The 18300-nt window shown below is 39.9% G+C and overlaps 3 protein-coding genes across 6 annotated transcripts; 2 read left to right on the top strand and 1 right to left on the bottom strand.

The window, feature by feature from the left end:
* Positions 1–399: 399 nt before the first annotated feature.
* On the bottom strand, positions 400–9142 carry vdac3 (voltage-dependent anion channel 3). 3 transcript variants are annotated; one of them, XM_019264506.2, is made up of 11 exons: positions 9028–9142; positions 5662–5769; positions 4107–4178; positions 3833–3882; positions 3354–3356; positions 2709–2861; positions 2547–2599; positions 2179–2406; positions 1869–2019; positions 885–942; positions 400–785 (listed from the first exon to the last, which is right to left on the bottom strand). In XM_019264506.2, exons 2-11 carry the CDS (start codon positions 5765–5767, stop codon positions 694–696), a joined length of 966 nt encoding a protein of 321 aa, XP_019120051.1. In that variant the 5' UTR covers positions 5768–5769; positions 9028–9142; the 3' UTR covers positions 400–693. The 3 variants fall into 3 exon arrangements, with proteins under 3 accessions (XP_019120051.1, XP_010732560.1, XP_010732559.1); XM_010734258.3 differs by lacking the exon at positions 5662–5769; XM_010734257.3 differs by lacking the exon at positions 3354–3356 and having other exon boundaries at positions 5662–5771; positions 9028–9128.
* A 768-nt stretch (positions 9143–9910) lies between these two features.
* enkd1 (enkurin domain containing 1) lies at positions 9911–13262 on the top strand. 2 transcript variants are annotated; one of them, XM_019264483.2, is made up of 9 exons: positions 9911–10003; positions 10323–10446; positions 11012–11102; positions 11224–11448; positions 11545–11717; positions 11804–11959; positions 12163–12311; positions 12489–12625; positions 12746–13262. In XM_019264483.2, exons 2-9 carry the CDS (start codon positions 10354–10356, stop codon positions 12904–12906), a joined length of 1185 nt encoding a protein of 394 aa, XP_019120028.1. In that variant the 5' UTR covers positions 9911–10003; positions 10323–10353; the 3' UTR covers positions 12907–13262. The 2 variants fall into 2 exon arrangements, with proteins under 2 accessions (XP_019120028.1, XP_010732557.2); XM_010734255.3 differs by having other exon boundaries at positions 9912–10003; positions 12169–12311.
* An 84-nt stretch (positions 13263–13346) lies between these two features.
* On the top strand, positions 13347–18293 carry polb (polymerase (DNA directed), beta). The gene is made up of 14 exons (XM_010734254.3): positions 13347–13591; positions 13871–13928; positions 14474–14540; positions 15167–15241; positions 15319–15377; positions 15544–15593; positions 15751–15802; positions 15928–15982; positions 16059–16131; positions 16215–16285; positions 16372–16458; positions 16602–16669; positions 16825–16964; positions 17104–18293. The coding sequence occupies exons 1-14, from the start codon at positions 13531–13533 to the stop codon at positions 17196–17198; spliced, it is 1011 nt and encodes a 336-aa protein (XP_010732556.1). The 5' UTR covers positions 13347–13530; the 3' UTR covers positions 17199–18293.
* Positions 18294–18300: the final 7 nt, after the last annotated feature.

Below are 18300 nucleotides of genomic sequence, written 5' to 3'. Positions count from 1 at the left end.
AAAGACATGGCAGCTGAAGGTCCACAGTTTATCACCGTGTTACTGAGGTCAAATGGTGGAATCAGAAAGGATCAGCCACTCTTTGTCTTTTCCACTTAATTCTCTCCAGCTATTGCATCTGTTTACAGTCACTGTACTTGTCAATAGAAAACTTATCTCTAGCCTTGAAAGCATGCAACAAAACCACAATATACCAAAACAAGCACCCTCTAATAATAATTTTAATGTCTAAAACCCAGAGTATATCTGGAAAAAATATGAGCTGACCACACAGTCAAAATAAGAAGGTGCTTCAAAGAATACAGATATGACACAAATGCTTTCTTAAAAGTGCACTTTGTCTGGTCAAACCTTTCACAAGTATTATTTGCATGAATTGCCTGCTTGATAAATCTGTTCTTTTATTGTATTCTGATCATTTATGCTCAAAAGTTGGTGGGGGGACTTGTGAATAATGTAAAATTTAAAAATAACCAACACAAAACAATGCTTGACTCCTTTAAAAGTTACAGTACTGGAGGTCCTTGAGGCTGCTTGGGGTTTCAGGGTTAAGGCCAAAGTATGTGTGCATATGTGTGTAGGACTCAGAGGGAAATATATTTACGTGTCGCTGAGTGGACCTTTGTGGTGTTTTCACATGTGGGTTCTTTTGTGTTGCTTTCCTCTCTTCTCATCTGTCCTGCTTCTGAATCTTTATGCCTCCAGCTCGAAACCCATGCCGACTTTGTGTCCACCACCGTTCACGTTCTTCCCATCAATCAGACCTGAGAGGGTGAGCTTCACTCCTGCAGGAAGGAGTGTCACATTGTGTATCAAGCGACTGTGTCTATGCTCTTTGGATTGTTGTCACAGAAAACTAGAGGAAAAAAAGGTAATCAGCTAACCTGGCCTGAGGGTTTGTGTGTATCCAACTCCAACAAGGCAGGCATTGTCGACTTTGGTCTGTGAGAAACAAAAACATCATGGACATGTGAGATAATCATGAACATCAGTAGAGTAGAAAGATCAGGAGAGTAGAAAGATGGGAATTGTAATGCATTTGCATAATTTATATCATATATATGGATACATCAGGTTAACAACTGCACAAGAGTTAGATAATGGCTTAAAAAGTACAACAGGTAGCAGCATGAGTGGGTTTTTAGGGAGTCCAAGATTGTGACTCTATAGATAATAATGTTGGCCTGTTGGTTTGCCAGTCCACCATTTTGGTCCAGACTCCGGTATCTCAACAAATATTGATCAGATGGCCATGAAAGTAATTAACATTAACAAAACCCAACAGATAAATCCAACATCCTCTGACTTTTATAGACATGCAAATGTGGAGAGATGGTGGAGTGTTGGGCAGCCACGTAGCAGCGCCCTGGGAGCAGTTAGGGGTTTGGTACCTTCTCACTCAGCAGTGCCCAGGAGGTGAACTGCCGCCAAGCCAAACGCCTATGGACTGAGCTACTGATGCTCCACCATTTAATTGATAATCATGATTTCAATCTGTCCAACAATTCAGTTTATCACAAAAATACCAGCAAATTCAATTGCATCTCATTAGCCTCAGCTGTATTTTGTGTTTAGTGCCAATTTGCAAATGTTAACACACTAAACTAAGTTACTGAACAAAGCACAACAGACCTGCTAAACATCAGCATGTTAGTATTGTTTCACTGTGTGCATTTAGCTGAAAGCACAACTAAGTACGGCTGCAGACTCTTGTTTAAATCTATTTCAAGGTATTTTCTCTGTTGTCTCTTGGACAAGTATAAGAAAACAAATTGGAAAGTATAATTCCTTATGCAGTGCAGTCACTGTCACTGCTAACCCTAGTCATGAGGGGTTTTATGAATTCAGATGTTGAAGCCAGTTCTTACAGACAGGGAAGCATCCTTATCCAGCTGGTATTTGGCTCCAATTCCAAATCGTGTGTTGTTGCTGCCAGCTGTCCAGGCCAGGTGGACCGCTGTCTCCAAGTTGCCGTTGACCTTTTGGTAAATGGAGCCACCAAACTCTGTGCCATCATTACTGAAATAGCAAAGAGCAGATACAAAATGTGGAGATTAGCAACAGTGGATATTAGTTTGAATGTTTCATCCTGGGAAAATGCTTCCTTTCTCATATCTGCCCTCATCCATTGTGTCACTTTCATTTCCTGCCAGTCTTTACTGGGATGCAATGACTCACACGCTGGTGTGAAGCTGGAAGTCACCGGCCTTATAACCAAGGGCAAAGTTGTTCTGGGTCAGTTTAGATTTGGACGTGTCAAACGCCAACTGGTAGCCAGCCAGCCAGCCCTCGTAGCCCAGCACAGCAGCTGCATGGATGGTGGGACCGGCCATGTCGAAGTCCAGATCGCAGCCCACATTGAGAAAGTCACGCTTGTAGCTGGTCTTCAGCTTAGCACTCTTCTTGCTACAGAAGGAATGACAAGGAGGGAAAAGAAGATCACTTAGATAGCAGTACTGCATTATTTATGTTTATAATATACATCTGTATTGATTGATCTATTGAAGACATTGAAAACTACTTAGCATGCACAGGATTGCTCTTACCCAGTGTTGGGCACAAACGACGAGTCCAGACCGAGCTTCAGGCCCTTAGCCAGCTATAGACAGACAAACAGGAGACACAGGCGATGAGCTAATATTCTATTTAAAAGTAAATGTATAGATTACAAACTAGGTATGACTAATATCATGTTTGTTTGACTCCACCTGGTCCTCCATGGTGATTTCTGTGGTCAGAGTATTGTCTGTGTTCCATTTCTGATTGAAGTTGAGGCCCAGCTCGTTCACTTTGTACTTGGTCTCCAGGTGGCCTCCTGACTTCCCTGTGTCTGTGTTGTTGGAGCCAGAGGTGGCAAACTCCTGCAAAACAATGATGCAGTGATGATGGGGGGGAGATGGAGATGGAAAATGAGGTGGAAAGGGAAACAGAGAGGCACAGCGCCACGTTAGAGCACAACTACAGAAACTATTGGCAGGAGGGGCGAGAAAGCATACAGGGAGAGAAAAAAAGAAAACTTTCCTCTGCCACACAATTCCTGTCAGGTTTGTATGGCTGGTTATTTAAAAGAAGGACTACACCTTTAAGAAGGAGCGATGAGTTGGGAAGAAAAACTGAAAATATAGACAGGACTGTGAGGGAGAGGTTGGCTGTGAATGTGTTTGCGGATCAGCGCTGTTACGGCTGCAGCAGCTGGGCTAATGGTGTCACTTAGACAAGCTACCGCTGCAAAGGAACATTTGACAGAAAGCCTGAACACACCATCTGCACACAAACACATAACTGGTATCACTGGCTTACCCTGCAGTGCACCTGTGTTTAATCATTACATACGCGCACACACTCTCTCTTACCATCTGACAGGAACATCCAAGGAAGAAAGCAGAAAAAAGGAGAAAAGAGAGAGAAGGTTAGGGAGAACCACACAGAGTTTAAATGCATCCACTCACTGGGAAAATGAAAAGCAGCACGACAGAAAGTTGTGAGAGAATGAATTCAAGTCGGGGTTTTTCAATGAGTTTTGTGGCATGTGGGAAACACAGAGAGCAAGTGCTCATTAAGATTTTACCATGGCAACAGGTTTATAGCAACGCAGACACACAACATGTCAACAAAACACAGAGTGGTACTTTTTCATCCATCATAATAAAACATGTTGCTTGAGTGCAGACTTGTGGAGCAGCTGACTCTGTAGGTTAGACTGAGCACATGTCAGGCGGCAAACACACTCTGACATGATGCGCTGCAAAGCCATGAGTCAGACATTTGATCTACTCCACAGAGGGGTGGAGCTGAGAGAACAGCCATGACATGAAACAATAGTCATACTTACAACGCCACTCTGGGACTTGGTCTTAACGTCGAGCTTCACAACTCCATAGCCTGGGGAGAGAGGACATTAGGGAAATTTAGAAGAACAGAAACGTGACTTGCATCCTTTTACAGCACAGCAACAGCTACAGCAAAAATAAACAGCGTACATTTAGTGACAGAGAAAACACAATGTTCTCTAATATCAGTCCGGCTTCAGTGAAAACAAAATCACTACGTCATAGCAAAATGACAGTATATGTATATGTCATTTATTTGAGAATTTGTTGAGTTACCAAATCCCTTGTTGAAGATGTCTTTGGCAGATTTCCCCAAGTCTGAGTATGCAGGAGGGACAGCCATTGTACCTGAGGAAACAGACATACACATTAAGTTTCTTTACAACAATAAAACACACATACGCACTTCATTGCATCAATCTTTCTAAAAGCATAATTAACGGGATATGCCAGCAGTTAAATGTACTTTGGAGTTGGAGTACTCACAAAGGACAAATAAAGAGAGAAACTGGTCAAAACTGATGTAGCACGAGGCTGAAATATCCTGATTTTTATAGTCCCTAGCATGAGTCATGGTCCAAAAATGCTGGATCCACCATTTCCCATAATGCAACTCCATAATGTCTTTCATTCATTACTTATTAATCACCCAAATCGTTCATACTTCTCCAGTTTGTAAAAGAGTTTTACTGTTAATATGATATGAAATATGAAGTCTTGAGCCTCAACTGAGACAACCCTGCCACAGAAGATATTATTATAGATTTGATAAGAGTTAAATGTTATCACAGGCTGAGTGGCCCTCCCTGTGAATACTAAACTCAGTGGAGGCCTCTTTGGATCCAAATGCACATTTCTGAGGGCATGAAGAGCTGTATTGCCTAACACACAAAAAGCATTGCAGATAGCGTCTTCTATCAATCAGTTTACATTGGGATGATATATATTTATTGGAATTGGGAGACCCTTGCCCTCTGGGGGGACCTGTCGTGCTGGTGATATACAGCTTCCCTCCTCCTTCTCCTCCTCCTGCATCTTCTATGTAAACCCCATTGATTACCAGGCAGCAGTACATTAGCAGAAAGCAGAGGTTGTTAAACTAATGAGACTGATTCCTTTAGAGGAAGGGACTAGAAATGTATCGGAGCAAATGCTTCAAAACCTCACACGTCCATCCAACGAGACATTTTGCTGCAAAACTGTATTTCAACATTAATAACATCCCCTTTATGGTGTGCTTGTGAAGAGTAAATAGATAACAATATGCATGATGTGTAAAGAAATACTATGCAAGCCAATGCGGTACAGTTAACCTACTGTAAGCAGCAGAAGCAGGTTTGGTTAGTCAGCAACTACCATTCCTGCACACCACTGCACTGCACCGGCTTCAGACAGTCATCAGGGTCCCCTGGGTCAGCATGTGTGCAGGCTCATTTTTGACAAGGTGACTTTGCATTGAGCTCCTGCAAACATCATTCATTCATCACAGCATGTATTTATAACCTAAAGCTGATTTAACCTAAAGCTGATTTAATATTCTGCTCCATCCACTATTAATCTCACCAGTCACATCTTTTCTGCAGAAGATGGAAACCAGTCTTTGCTTAGTGTAGTGAAACCTCTTTAAGTTAATGAATCAAATTTCGAGCCAGTGCAGAAAATCTAAATGCTGACACAGCAATAAAACACAGCTGAATTGGAAATGGGTAAAGATGATCACACAGATCTCCAAGTCCGGCCTTATAAGATTTATGTCACTGCAGCCGAAGATCAATCCAGGGACCCTGATGATGCGTCATCTGTCTCTCTCTACACATACCCCCCTACTCACCAGGTCCCTTGGGTTTGTGGTGATGACAGCAGCTTTTGTTCTCTGCCTGTTTGCATTTTCCTGTCTTGTCCTGCTGTACCACGCTTCCCACTCCTTTATCTTCCATGTCTCTTCAAAAGAGGGAAGCGCAAGGAGGCACAAAAAAAACCTTTGGGAAGTAGTCCTGCACTGTTTTGACAGCAGCTGTGCTATATGTGGCCTTATCTGTAGCTTCTGTGAATATTAGCACATTTCTTTAGCATGCAGTCAAAGCTCAGAGAACTGGCTAACTATTGCATCACATTGTACAATATGTGCATAGGCCAGCAGATGATGAACACATGTACTTTGTGCACAGCGTTTGAACATGATAAGACCTGTGCACAGCACGTTTATGGCACTGACAGATGGCATTTTTAACAGACAAAAGATATTGATTAGCTGCATGAAGGGCACAACATGATAATCTGGCCTCTGTGCCTCTTATACAAGAGCACATCTTACAGGTAAGCATCTATCCACAAGTATTACATCAACAGCACATTAATGTGATGCAACCAGGTCACAGTGTCATTCACCTCTCACATGGCACCTATAGGAAAGATAAATGTCCTATATAGAGTAATGTCTCTTGCTTTAACGCCCTGAAAACGTATTTGCCAATTGCGTCTCTTTGTAATGTTTGATGCTGGGCACATAGTTTACAGTTGAACTACAATGATTAGTCAATAAATCACTGAGTTGTCAAATGTGTCAGATTTAGGGGGCTCTATTTACAGAATATGGCTGTCATAATGTGCATAACTATCTTCTCATTTGTGTACAATTACCTGAAAATACACATTTGTTATGTTTCTGTTACCTTATAATGAACCTTTTATATCTACAAACGCCACAGCTCCACGTCCATGGAGTCAGCCATGTTGAACCACCATGTTTCTACAAACTAAACACTGCCTCTAGATGGGGCCTTTTGTGTTTGTTGCAATTTGTAGGAGAGGGTTAGGGTGCTGCAATCAGTACATGCCTAAACAACAGTCCTTTAAAGCAACATTGTGTAACTTTTCTACCATAAAGTAAGGATTTTAAATCATTTGGATCTGTAATCAGGTGAATGGTGCCTCTGTCATTCCCACTCTGTTCTCCATATGAATTATATACTAAACTGTGATCAGATTCTGATTCAAATGTTGTCAAATTGGTGCATGTAGGTACGTGACATTGCCATTTTCCAGCGACGCCCCACCCACTTTAAACCAATGAGAAAACCAGCCAGAGATGCAAGAATCTTTGAAGTTAAATAACCAAACCTGTTCAGACTCTCCATCTTCCTTACACACAAAAACCTGGCCAAAAAACATGCCCTTCCTGTTTCTGCTGTCTCAGTGTAGCTCTTCATTTCTCTAAATATGTGTCAGATGACTTGCATTTTGCTGACCAAGTGCAATTCCTGAACTGTATTTGTCATTTCACCCAACAGACACTCTGTACCCCTCACCTCCTGTCCACCACGCAGTCCATTTTTGCCCCTGCCCCTCCAGCCTTCATCTCTTAGTCTCAACACTCAGCTCTAAATATAGCTCAGGTGAACCTAACACTACAACTCATGTGACTAAGGTTTCAACGTGTGTCCTCCTCCAGGTTCAGCCTATTAAAACCCCTATAAATAAGGATTTATTTGTCTGTATTGTACTACCACACTGTATTTATATACAAACACACACTCAGCCACTTATACTGCCATGAGCAGCAATCACATGACAGCCTTGACTGAGCTCAAAGGTCAAAATGACACCCATAAACAACAAGATGGTGGCTATGGTTTTTAATCAAACTCAGTTTCTAAAAGACTGTATCTTTAAAACAGGTCATGGTCTGTAGTTTTCAAATGACCTATTTTTTTTATGTTAGTCTAACATGGTTAACACTGTTACTTGCAGTAATTTAGTCTTAACACATTGCTGCTTGTGTACAAAAAACCCCAGTCGTGTGCACATAAAATTTAGTTACATATTTTCACCTCGGACTGCTCCTAAACATCAGGTAAAGCTGTTAATATGTCATATGTATAAAGCAAAGAGTGTAAATTGACTTTTGTGTGTGTGGTTACAGCACTGTGTGTCCTTTCACAGAGCACTATTGTGTTACATAAACTCTGATCCATATACACAGAAGGCTACTCTTGATTCTGACTAGATCTTCACCTATCTATTATTACAATTACTGGGAAATTTACTAGGATAATTGTTGTTTTTGCACTAAAAATCTCAGAAAATGATAGCAATAAAATGGAGCAAATAAACCAACTCCTAAATGTCCAATCAGTCATAAAAATTTTGAATATTGAATAACAGGAAGAATTTAACAGTTTAATGATGACAGGTTGACCCTTTGCTATTAACCAGATACCAGAAACGAGAAAAGGAAAACTATAACATTGTGTAAACAGGCGGTTACCAAACAATGACCAAACCCTCAGATAAGGTGAAACCATGGCAAGTGTGTGTGTGTGTGTGTGTGTGTGTGTGTGTGTGTGTGCGTGTGTCTGTCTGTCTGTGGCATATAACGGGAGGAATGTGTGTGTGTGTGTGTGAGATAAGGTCAAGTGCAGTCAAGTTACACTAAGACAATTTATAGCTTAAATGTAAAGCACATGAGGTAGTGATGTACTTGTTCCATAGTATGTAAGTATAGTATGTTCAGCATGTGAGTCACTTCCAATGGAAATGCAGCTGTGTGTAAAGACCTATTAAGCAGTAAGTTTTATATTATAATTCTTGATGTATCCTCCTGCTTATTATCAATGAGTTTTTCGACTCTTATCCTTATTCTTCCAAGCTGTCCACACGCTTAAATACGCGCGTAAAGGTTGGAGTGCCAAAAGATAACGGTTCTTGTTCTGCAGCTCTTGGTGGACTATGTACTTCTTGGCAAAGAGCCATATAAGACGTTTGAACAAGATTTATAGGCATCATATCGCCATGTCCCATAAATGCACGAGTATTTGTATTTGCCAGATACACTCATTTTTCAGGTATTGCATTCTGGATGTTGCACCGCAATGGAAAAAAAAAATATATATCTAATAATAATAACTATGTGCCCCCTGTCGCCATTACATTTTGCTCTGTAAGACTCCCTTTGTGGAGATTAGTTTTCAGGCAGTATACAGATGTGAATTTTAGCAAACCAATGGCTTATACAGGCCTGGACTGGCATTAAAACCCTGACATACTCGCTGCTGCACTCATGCACCTTTATGTGTGACTCATATCTCCCTGACAGTCAATACTTGAAAAGAGCTAAATCGTCATGCATGCAGACAAACCGACATATAGAGAATAACTTTTTGTAAATACGATTCTTGCTAAAGTAGATATTTCTTACCTTTATTTGTGGGGCGGAGCGTGCAGAGTTTCACAGCGCTGCTCGGGACACAGTGAAGGAGAAACCAGACAAACACACTGGGCAGGCGCAAGTCAGAGCTCCGGCTGTGGGAGGGGCAGATGTGTAATTGACAGTACACTGTGAACGTTGACGCTGGGGAGCGCGTTAGTGCACAGTAGATATTTAATTTGGGATAAATCTGTCCGATAATATCACTCCCATAATCCTGTTTATGAAAATTCATGTATGTTGTTGCTTCCATATATATTTATATTGTTCCCCTACTCTATGTGTATTGTTTATCTGTTTCTATCTATCTATCTTTATGTAAAGAGCAACACCTTCCTTGTATGTGTACACTGTGTACTTGGCCAATAATTCTGATTCTGATTATAGTTTTATTTGTATATAGGTTTATTATTTATGCTTTAGTAGTTATAAAATGTTGAGGATTATGGTGCATGTATTAATTCCATAAATTATCCCTAAGAATACTAAACTAATGTAAACAATTAAGTTCATACACTGCAGGAACACAGAGCTATAAGGAATATGCTTACAAAACAATCATTAAATTACAATATTTTTTATTTATATTATTAGTACAGAGGCACTTGTTTTGGTGTAATAAGACTCTAACGCCGCTCGGTGGCAATGACCTCCAGCTAATATCCTTGAGATGAAGGGCTTTTTATCCCTGAGGAAGCCTGTCAGGCTGACCTTAATCCTAGCATGTTTACAATGTACCTTCCCCACACTCTCTATTAATCAAACTGATGTGTTTTATTTGAGGTATTAAAGAGTTAAGATTGGGGCCATAGTTGGAGTTTGGGTGTGCCTGCTGTACTGAATAAGGGGAGTTAGTAAACCTGAAAGGTAATACTCAGGGAATAGAGACGACAGTGCGCTCAACGGGATTACAACAGAAATACATCTACTAGAACTCAAAACTTGCTCCAAAGGTGGAGGAACGCAGGTAAGGGCCTGCTTGTCAAGACAAAATGACCCATTAAATCACAGGGTGTCATTTTATTATCACAATATTACTGTAATTTACCGCATTTAGGTTTATTTAAGGCTAATCTCCAAACTAATGTTTACTAAGTCATTTTAGTCGACACAGATTGCGAAATAGTCGGCAGCAGCACTCTATTTGAAGGCTGTTATTAGTAGTGTATGTGTGTGTCTGTGTCTCATTTCTAAATAACACAAAGCTGCTCGCCAGTGAAACGATTGTGTCACGTTTGTATGAATGTCTGACAGGTAAAGGTGAGACTGTTTTCACCTTCTGTCAGGTCTAGCTCTGTGTGCGGCCGCGCCGTTGCCATGGTGACGAATGCTGAAACAAGTGTTGATAGCCTCGGCGTCATCGGTCTGCGGGAACAAAATCCTCACCTAATAAACAAGACGATATTAAAGGTGAACTAATTAACTTGGTTACTTTATGCAACACGAACGGATGCAGCTGTTTAGTCGACATGCGTTTCGGCTTTGTGTGTTTCGTTTGTGAGCAGGAAAGCGTCGACAGAGCCCGCGTTGATCATCAGCTCGCTAACTTTACAACAAGCTATTTAACAATAGACACCGTCAGGTTTTGTTTGCAAGCAATGTGACGCTGGCTAAACAGAGATAGTCATAGCGGTATTCTCAAGCATGGTTTACTGATTCAATTCATTTTATGTGTACACGTTAAAGCTAGACTGCAACCAGCACACATGAAGTCAAAGCAACTACGTTTAAGCAAAGCCTCACTCAGCCAGTCTCTGAGATTTGGTGTATAACATTCAAGGACTTATTATTGTTATTACACCACCTGCAGGCCTGAAGAAAACACTGGTTAATTACAAACTTGCTTGTCATTACATAACACATCATAACATAAACAAATCATCAGCTTATTGTGAGAAATGGATGTTTGTGTTTGATTAAATTTCAAAGCTGATACTGAATTTTTTTTGTGCTGTTATTCCCACAATTCCCACAGATTCAAATGTGTGAAGGACCATCATCAATATCTGGGCCAATCCCCCCGGATCCCTCTCTGTTTCCTCAGTACTACAAACGACCTGCTTCAGGTTAGCTGCAGCCACTGCTATATTAAACCCCTCTTAAACAGTGTTATTGTAGTTGTTTTGTCCTGCTTCATACAATTTGTTGGACAACTCTACAACATTGTCTTTTTCTTTTTTTCTACAGCTCGTGGCCGTTTAGAGGGGAACCATGATATGACTTCGGTCCTACTCTCAGGGCCCCTCGCTCCAGATCCTGTGTTGTATCCTGGCTGCTACAGTGCTCGTACCCCAGCAAATCGTCCACGTATTGGCCCTAATGCCACCCATATTCTCGAACGAGGGCAGAGAGGTGTAGTGGGGGAGCTGCTCAAACTAGACGGTGTCTCGATCACACCTGTTCCCAAACAGAGTAAGTGCATTGAATTTGTCAGGTCAGCAAATTTGGTTTTGATTGAGTACACTTAGCACGTCTAAACATTATAAAGTTGCGATTCTTGACCCTTAGAACAGCGGGTACATGACTTTGGTAAGGAGAATGTACGTCGGCTCAGGGAGATCCAGAGACGCTGCAAAGAGCAGGAGGCAGAGAGAGCACAGTCCCGTCCAGTTCCAGTCAAAGCTCTTTGGACCTCCTCCAAATACGAGAATGTCCCATCAAAGGTGATGGTCCAGCTAGAGGTAAGGATCATGTTTACAAAAGATGGAAGTCCTTGAGTTTTGAATATTTCCACTAGATCACTTTTAATTCAGTCTTTTTCATGCAGGTTTCTAGTCCAACTCCTAAACCACAGTGTCAAAACTTTTTAAAAGCCCACTCTAATGGTGTATCTAATGCCCCACCAAGACCACACTCCAAAACATCTCCTCCAGCTTTGCAACGGCCGGCCTCCTGCAGGTCCACACGGGACCAGAACTTGCAAGTGAGAATTGACAATAAATGTTTTAACTTTTACTATTGATTTCACCATATATTTTTCTTTGTCAAAGAAGTTGACAAGAGAACAGTGACAGCTTGTGACTTGTCTATTTATTAAAGATATAACAAAAATATGCACTTTGCCCACTTGTATGTGCATCTGCAATATTTCCATTTTGTTTTAATCTCATACATTGTTATATGTGGATACAGTTACAGGTGCAAGGCCAGTCTATAGACTTCATTAAACATAATGCCCGGGCTGCAGGAAAAGCTGTGCTGCGTCGGTCTCAGTCACTGACAAACCTCAGAGATAAGCCTGTCCCCAGTGCAGTCAAGGGACAGGTGCCTCAGTAGTGAGTATTCTTAACTTACCTCCTTACCGTACAATCAGAATCCTAACAACTCAAAGTATAGATAAAAACTTTTTTTTTGCCATTTTCTGACACCATTTTGCTGCTGTTGCTCATTTCTGTTCTCCTTTTCATTAACACTTAAACATAACATAAAATAACACTCAAACAAATACTCAGTCTTCAGGAAAGGAAGGAGCAGTGGCATAAAGAGGCAGAGGAGAGGAGGAGGAATGCACCTGATCCTACAGTCCCTGCTGGTCACACCCTGATGCCCGAGAGTGAGAGACAGGAAACACTGAAGTCCCTCAAAGAGAGTATGTCTCAGTTGTTGTCTCCACCCTTAAATTAATGATGGCATCATTAATGTTTTCAAAGTATGTGTCGTGAATATTTGCTCCTCTAATTCTGTTCTGTGGCTGATTTTCTCTCCTCAGCCCATCGCTCCCTGGTGACTGAGCTTCTGTCGCTGCCTCTCAAAGCCGACAGTCTGAATGCTCGCTCGCGCCGCACTCATCTCGATTGTAGGCTTTCTGAAATCGAGGAAGCCATTAAAATATTCTCCAGGGACAAAGTTTTTGTAAAAATAGATTCATAACACACGAGGGGGAGGAAAGAGAAGGAAGAGGAGGAGATGGCCCACTGCTTTATTAAGATTTATGTTCATTTTTGTTGTTGTATTATGTAACATAACACTCAACTTTGTAAAATAGATGAACCTGAGTGTTTTTATGAGATATATTGTAAACTGAATGATTATTGCCATTGAGGTTACTGCCAGTTACTTTAAGAACAATAACCATGCTTCTGAATAATATGCAGTGTTCTCTTGAGAAGAAATGAGCAGATGCACTCTATACTTGTCATTAAAAACCATCTGATGATCTGTGATGTGTTTTGTTTTTATGTAAAACTGGCTCTTGATTTGTAAAAATAAATATTTTTGTGAAGTCATTGTATATGTATTACGTTTCTAAATGACCGGCTATTAAAACATACATTTGAAATGTAACGCTTCTGATGTCATCGCTTGGGTGTGACGTGTTACGCACGCACAACCCCCCCTCTACGTCTACGTCGCTCAGCCTTGCATTGTTCAGCTTGAGCTAGCTGAGGTGCTAATGAGGGCTAGCCGACATTATAAAGAGATTTTAAGTATTAATGCATGCGTATAAAACTGTTTAAAATCCCCACGGATATTTGAGAGCTTGTCAAATCAACAATGAGCAAGAGGAAAGCACCGCAGGAGTCCCTGAACGAGGGAATAACTGACTTTCTTGTCGGTACGTGAAGAGGAGTCACGGTTGATCTTAGCCAACATTAGCAAGCCTTACAGCTGGGTTGTTTTTAATTAAACATAACCTCTTAATTTATGTTATATATTCGTAACAAAATAGCTAAACTGTGCTGTTTCTCATCTGTTTTTTCTGCTCTGGCTCTCCTATAGTCACAGCCAGTCCTTTAAATACCTTAGCTGTGTTGGCACTTCCTTAAAATAGTGTTAATAAACTGCAGAGTGTGGGTAAATATAAAGCCATGTGATGTCCTACTTCTGTTTCCAGAGCTGGCCAACTATGAGAAAAACGTCAACAGGGCAATACACAAGTACAATGCTTACAGGTAAGCGTCTGAAGCCTCACAAGCTCGGTGTGCTTTGTTTAAGGATGATTGTCTCATTATTGTTCATACAACATGCACTCAATTGTCAGTTTATTATATGACCAATGATCACTTTATATAGAAACTGTTTAAGAGAGGTGTTCAATCAAGTTATAAAATGTAGTCTCCATTCATGGGGTAGGACACAAACGCCTCTTTGTATATTACACATACACATTAGAGCCTTCAAATAACCACACAAAGGAACAATGAAAATTATAACCTTCATGTAGAAAGGATTTATTGCAAGGTCTTAGGCTGCATTTATTTTAACTAGGGTACCAAATAAACTGGCAACTGAGTGTATGATATATGTGTGTCATAAGAGGAAGAGAGAGAGGGGTTGTTTTGTAATCGTGATAAAATTGACTAATTTTACAAACTGTTGTGGGATTCAACAGAAGTTTGCAGTTTCTTGTTTTGCTACTTTCTGTCTTTTTTAAAATCTCATTTACAGGTACTATGTTGTATACAAATATATTTTTTTAATTATTCCCCATGTCTAGGAAAGCAGCATCTACTATCTCCAAGTACCCAAACAAAATCAAAAGTGGCGAAGAGGCCAAGAAACTGGTATGTACACTGAATTTGGTTGTACAGTCTTCACATTAGATAATTTTAAATATATTTTAAACATGTTAAAATTTGACCTGGTGTCAATGATCCTCATGTCCAGTCAAACTTTGTGTAGCAAATACAAACTGAGACGCATCAAACATTGTTTTTAACGATTCTATGTTTTTCTTATATTTGTCATTATAAGCATGATGTGGCACATTTCACTTTTCAAATTACAGTCAATTTTATTTGTATAGTTAAGAATCAAACATGAGCATTTGGGCTTTAAACAGTTTTTACAGAGTTTTGTGTTGACATGTCCACACTTTTTTTTTTTGTGGGCAACCTTCTCACAGATCCACTGCGTCTTATGTCATAATTTAATGTTTTAATTTTTTAATTTAATTTCTCTGAAGTGAAATTGACTGGGACAAATGATTTGATCTGCTTTTAACTGGAAAAGACTCCATCGTTAGTCGTCTTCCCTGACACTAATGTCCTAATGTTAGCGTGGTTCTGTGTTGTGTGATGCCCTCCGCTGTAGCCTGAAAATGTTTGTCATCAGTTACTCTGCTCATGTTATGTAACTGCTGCAGAACGCACTGTTCACCACCCTCATGTTTGTTTTCACATTTCAACAGGATGGTGTTGGAGCTAAAATAGCAGAGAAGATTGATGAGTTCTTACAAACTGGCAAACTACGGAAGTTGGAAAAGGTGAGTTAACAGATGTGGTTAACAGAAGCTTACTTTTAACACATTACACAGACTGATGTGCTACTTTTATGTCTTAGATTCGAAATGATGACACCAGCTCTTCCATCAATTTCCTCACCAGAGTCACTGGAATTGGGTATGTCCTAAGTTTGATTAATCCAAATTAAACACTGAAATATTCATTCACACTAAAATCCCTGCGGGGATCAATGCAGTGGTCACTCCAAAGGGCGGCAGGAATTTTCTGAATTTACTGTTTGTGCTACATGTAACAAACTGCATATCTTGGATCTCGACTTTAGCCCTGCTGCTGCCAGGAAGTTTTTCGAGGAAGGGGTGAAGACGTTAGAAGGTTTGTTTAGCAGCTGATTCACACTGTGAATTATTCAAATATTTTGTTTAAACTTATTCATTCTTTCAATACAATATACTGCATTTTCAATAAAAGTACATTTATTGTTGGTATCAGGTCAAATAAGCAATGCTCTTTTTTGTTGTTGTATTTTTAGATCTGAAAAAGATTGAGCACAAGCTAAACCATCATCAGCAGATTGGTCTCAAGTAAGTTTGCCTAAAGGCTCTTGGCTGTTTTATTCTAAACAAATCATGATTATCAAAATAAACTGTCATCTTATATTATCCTAGTTTTTTTTTCTATATTTAATGGATTATTTTGCTACCTTCAGGTACTTTGAGGAATTTGAGAAAAGGATCCCCCGAGCTGAAATGGAAAAGATGGAGGTGATGAAGTATTTACATTTTTCAGTCATCAAATTTGTTTTATTCTTTTGTTCTTACAATTACGGTGTTTGTTTAGACTCTTATCATTGGAGAGCTAAAGGAGATCAACACAGAATATATTGGAACAATCTGTGGAAGCTACAGGAGAGGTGAAACTTAAGTTTTTTTGTAGTTGATGCGCAGTTAACGATAAGTTCAAACTTATGTTTATCCACGTGTTTATCATTTCCAGGTGCTGCCTCGAGTGGTGATATTGATATTTTGCTGACCCACCCAAACTACACTTCTGAGACAGAGAAGCAGGTAAGACTCCCTACTGTCTCTCATAACATGCTGTAAATGTTTTCATTGATTAAATTATCTTTTTGTTCCATTTATTTCTTTTCCAGCCCAAGCTCCTTCATGCGGTGGTCGAACACTTGGAGTCCATTGGGTTTGTGACCGACACCCTGTCCAAAGGGGACACCAAGTTCATGGTGAGGCCAGTGCTTATTTTCTCTCATGTGATCTGCTGTGTGTGTGTTGATGTTGTGATTGGTAACGTAGTTGGTACAATTAGTACACTCAGACCACAAGGCGCATGACTGTAATGCTGATGTGCTGGATCTTGTTTATCCAGGGAGTCTGCCAGCTACAGCAGAGTGATGAAGATGAGGAAGAATACCTGCACAGACGTATTGATATCAGGTGTCCTACTTTATATTGCTCTAAACATTTACAATTTGGACACATTTATGCAAGACACCACTGACTGATTCAGGGGGTCATTGTGATGCTAGAAGAGTAGTTTTGATTTGTTTGTTCTTCTAATGAATTGTTTGCCCTTTCTCCATTCTCCAAAGGTTAATTCCCAAGGACCAGTACTACTGTGGAGTTCTTTATTTCACTGGAAGTGATATCTTCAATAAAAACATGAGAACTCATGCGCTAGAGAAGGGCTTCACGCTTAATGAGTACACCATTCGACCACTTGGGGTCACTGGTGAGTGCCGGTCAAATATGACTTATGGACTTGATGAATGGTGTTCCATCCCTGTGTGACTTCTGTGATCAGTCAGTAACTAATGACTCATGCTTTCATCCTTTCATGCCAGCTATTTTTGTTTGTGGTTCTGTTTCAGGTGTGGCAGGGGAACCGCTGTTGGTGGACAGTGAGAGAGACATCTTTGAGTACATCCACTACAAATACAGGGAGCCAAAGGACCGCAGCGAGTGAAGCACAAGACAGCTTTCAGTTATATCTGCGTTTGAAGTCACGGCTTTCCTGAAAACAAGATCAGACCTATGTGTACAAATGTGTTAGTGTGTGTAGCAGTCAAAGAAAACAACTGTGAAAGTAATTTTAATTATTTGTTTTGGACATTTTTTGTATCTAAGTTGAAATCATCAACGCACGTCACACATATGCTGAACTATTTAAATTTTGTTTTTATTCTACATGGTCATACATCTTTGTGTGTTGAGCTCAATTTTAAGCAAGTTTCTAAATCATGCTCAACACCGATTTAATTCTTTTATTAGACTCCTTTTTTATATATATATTTGATGTTTGATATACCAAAAAAGGATCATGACATAATCTGAGAGGAGCAATCTCAATGTGGACTGGCAGTTTTGTGTTATACGCAATGAAGACCACTGTCATCAAGGTGTTTTTACATTAGGCTATACTGTATGTAAGGGGGGTTTTCAGGGATCATTGTTGCACATGCAGACAACACAACAGTATCACTAATGTATCTCTCATCCATAAAAATTTTAAGTATGTACTTTTCTTCTAATTTGGTCAAACTGATGAATTGCAACAAAGAAATACAATAATGCAAACAGTATTTATGGTTAATGGGCTCAGTTTCTGGTTGTGGACACTAATTTGAGACAAAATGATAATAGATTTGTTGAGACAAATGAGAACTGCATTTTCCTCAGTTAATGATTGATGTGTGAATATGACTGTTACTCTGGTAGACTTGATGAATCGATTTTATATGGTGGTGTGAAAATGATCATGTGTGTGTTAGGTCAATACATTATTGTGTCTCCAGTCCTTCTTAGGGCATTTGAAAGCAGTAGATGTAAGTAATAAAGTTAGACAGGCAATCGAAACGCTGTATCTTGGTGATACATAACCTGAATATTAGCATTAGGTCTTTAATTCAGTTTGGTATGTGGATGATTGCAGAACATTTCAAAACAATATTTAAGGGGAAAAAAAACATGGGGAGTAACAGAGTTGCGTGTGTTTGCTTGTGCTGTTGACAACCAACTGTTTGAGCATGTATAAGAAATAAATGGGTAAAAGAAGGTAAAATGTCAAT

The sequence above is a fragment of the Larimichthys crocea genome, chromosome III (genome assembly GCF_000972845.2).
Source record: "Larimichthys crocea isolate SSNF chromosome III, L_crocea_2.0, whole genome shotgun sequence".
In the NCBI taxonomy this organism is placed as follows: domain Eukaryota; kingdom Metazoa; phylum Chordata; class Actinopteri; family Sciaenidae; genus Larimichthys; species Larimichthys crocea.
Note: the sequence above shows the minus strand (reverse complement) of the source record. Positions and strands in the feature narration are given on the sequence as shown.

Bases quoted from the DNA above. Each gene is read 5' to 3' on its own strand.
- vdac3 (XM_019264506.2), bottom strand. From the start codon at position 5,767: ATGGAAGATAAAGGAGTGGGAAGCGTGGTACAGCAGGACAAGACAGGA. The intron at 4,179-5,661 runs GTGAGTAGGGGG...CTGTTTCCTCAG, and splicing joins CCACAAACCCAAGGGACCTG to GTACAATGGCTGTCCCTCCT. The intron at 943-1,868 runs GTAAGAACTGGC...TGTTTCTCACAG, and splicing joins ATAAGGATGCTTCCCTGTCT to ACCAAAGTCGACAATGCCTG.
- enkd1 (XM_019264483.2), top strand. From the start codon at position 10,354: ATGGTGACGAATGCTGAAACAAGTGTTGATAGCCTCGGCGTCATCGGT. The intron at 10,447-11,011 runs GTGAACTAATTA...CAATTCCCACAG, and splicing joins TAAACAAGACGATATTAAAG to ATTCAAATGTGTGAAGGACC. The intron at 12,312-12,488 runs GTGAGTATTCTT...ACAAATACTCAG, and splicing joins AAGGGACAGGTGCCTCAGTA to TCTTCAGGAAAGGAAGGAGC.
- polb (XM_010734254.3), top strand. From the start codon at position 13,531: ATGAGCAAGAGGAAAGCACCGCAGGAGTCCCTGAACGAGGGAATAACT. The intron at 15,803-15,927 runs GTAAGTTTGCCT...TGCTACCTTCAG, and splicing joins CATCAGCAGATTGGTCTCAA to GTACTTTGAGGAATTTGAGA. The intron at 16,670-16,824 runs GTGTCCTACTTT...CATTCTCCAAAG, and splicing joins CACAGACGTATTGATATCAG to GTTAATTCCCAAGGACCAGT.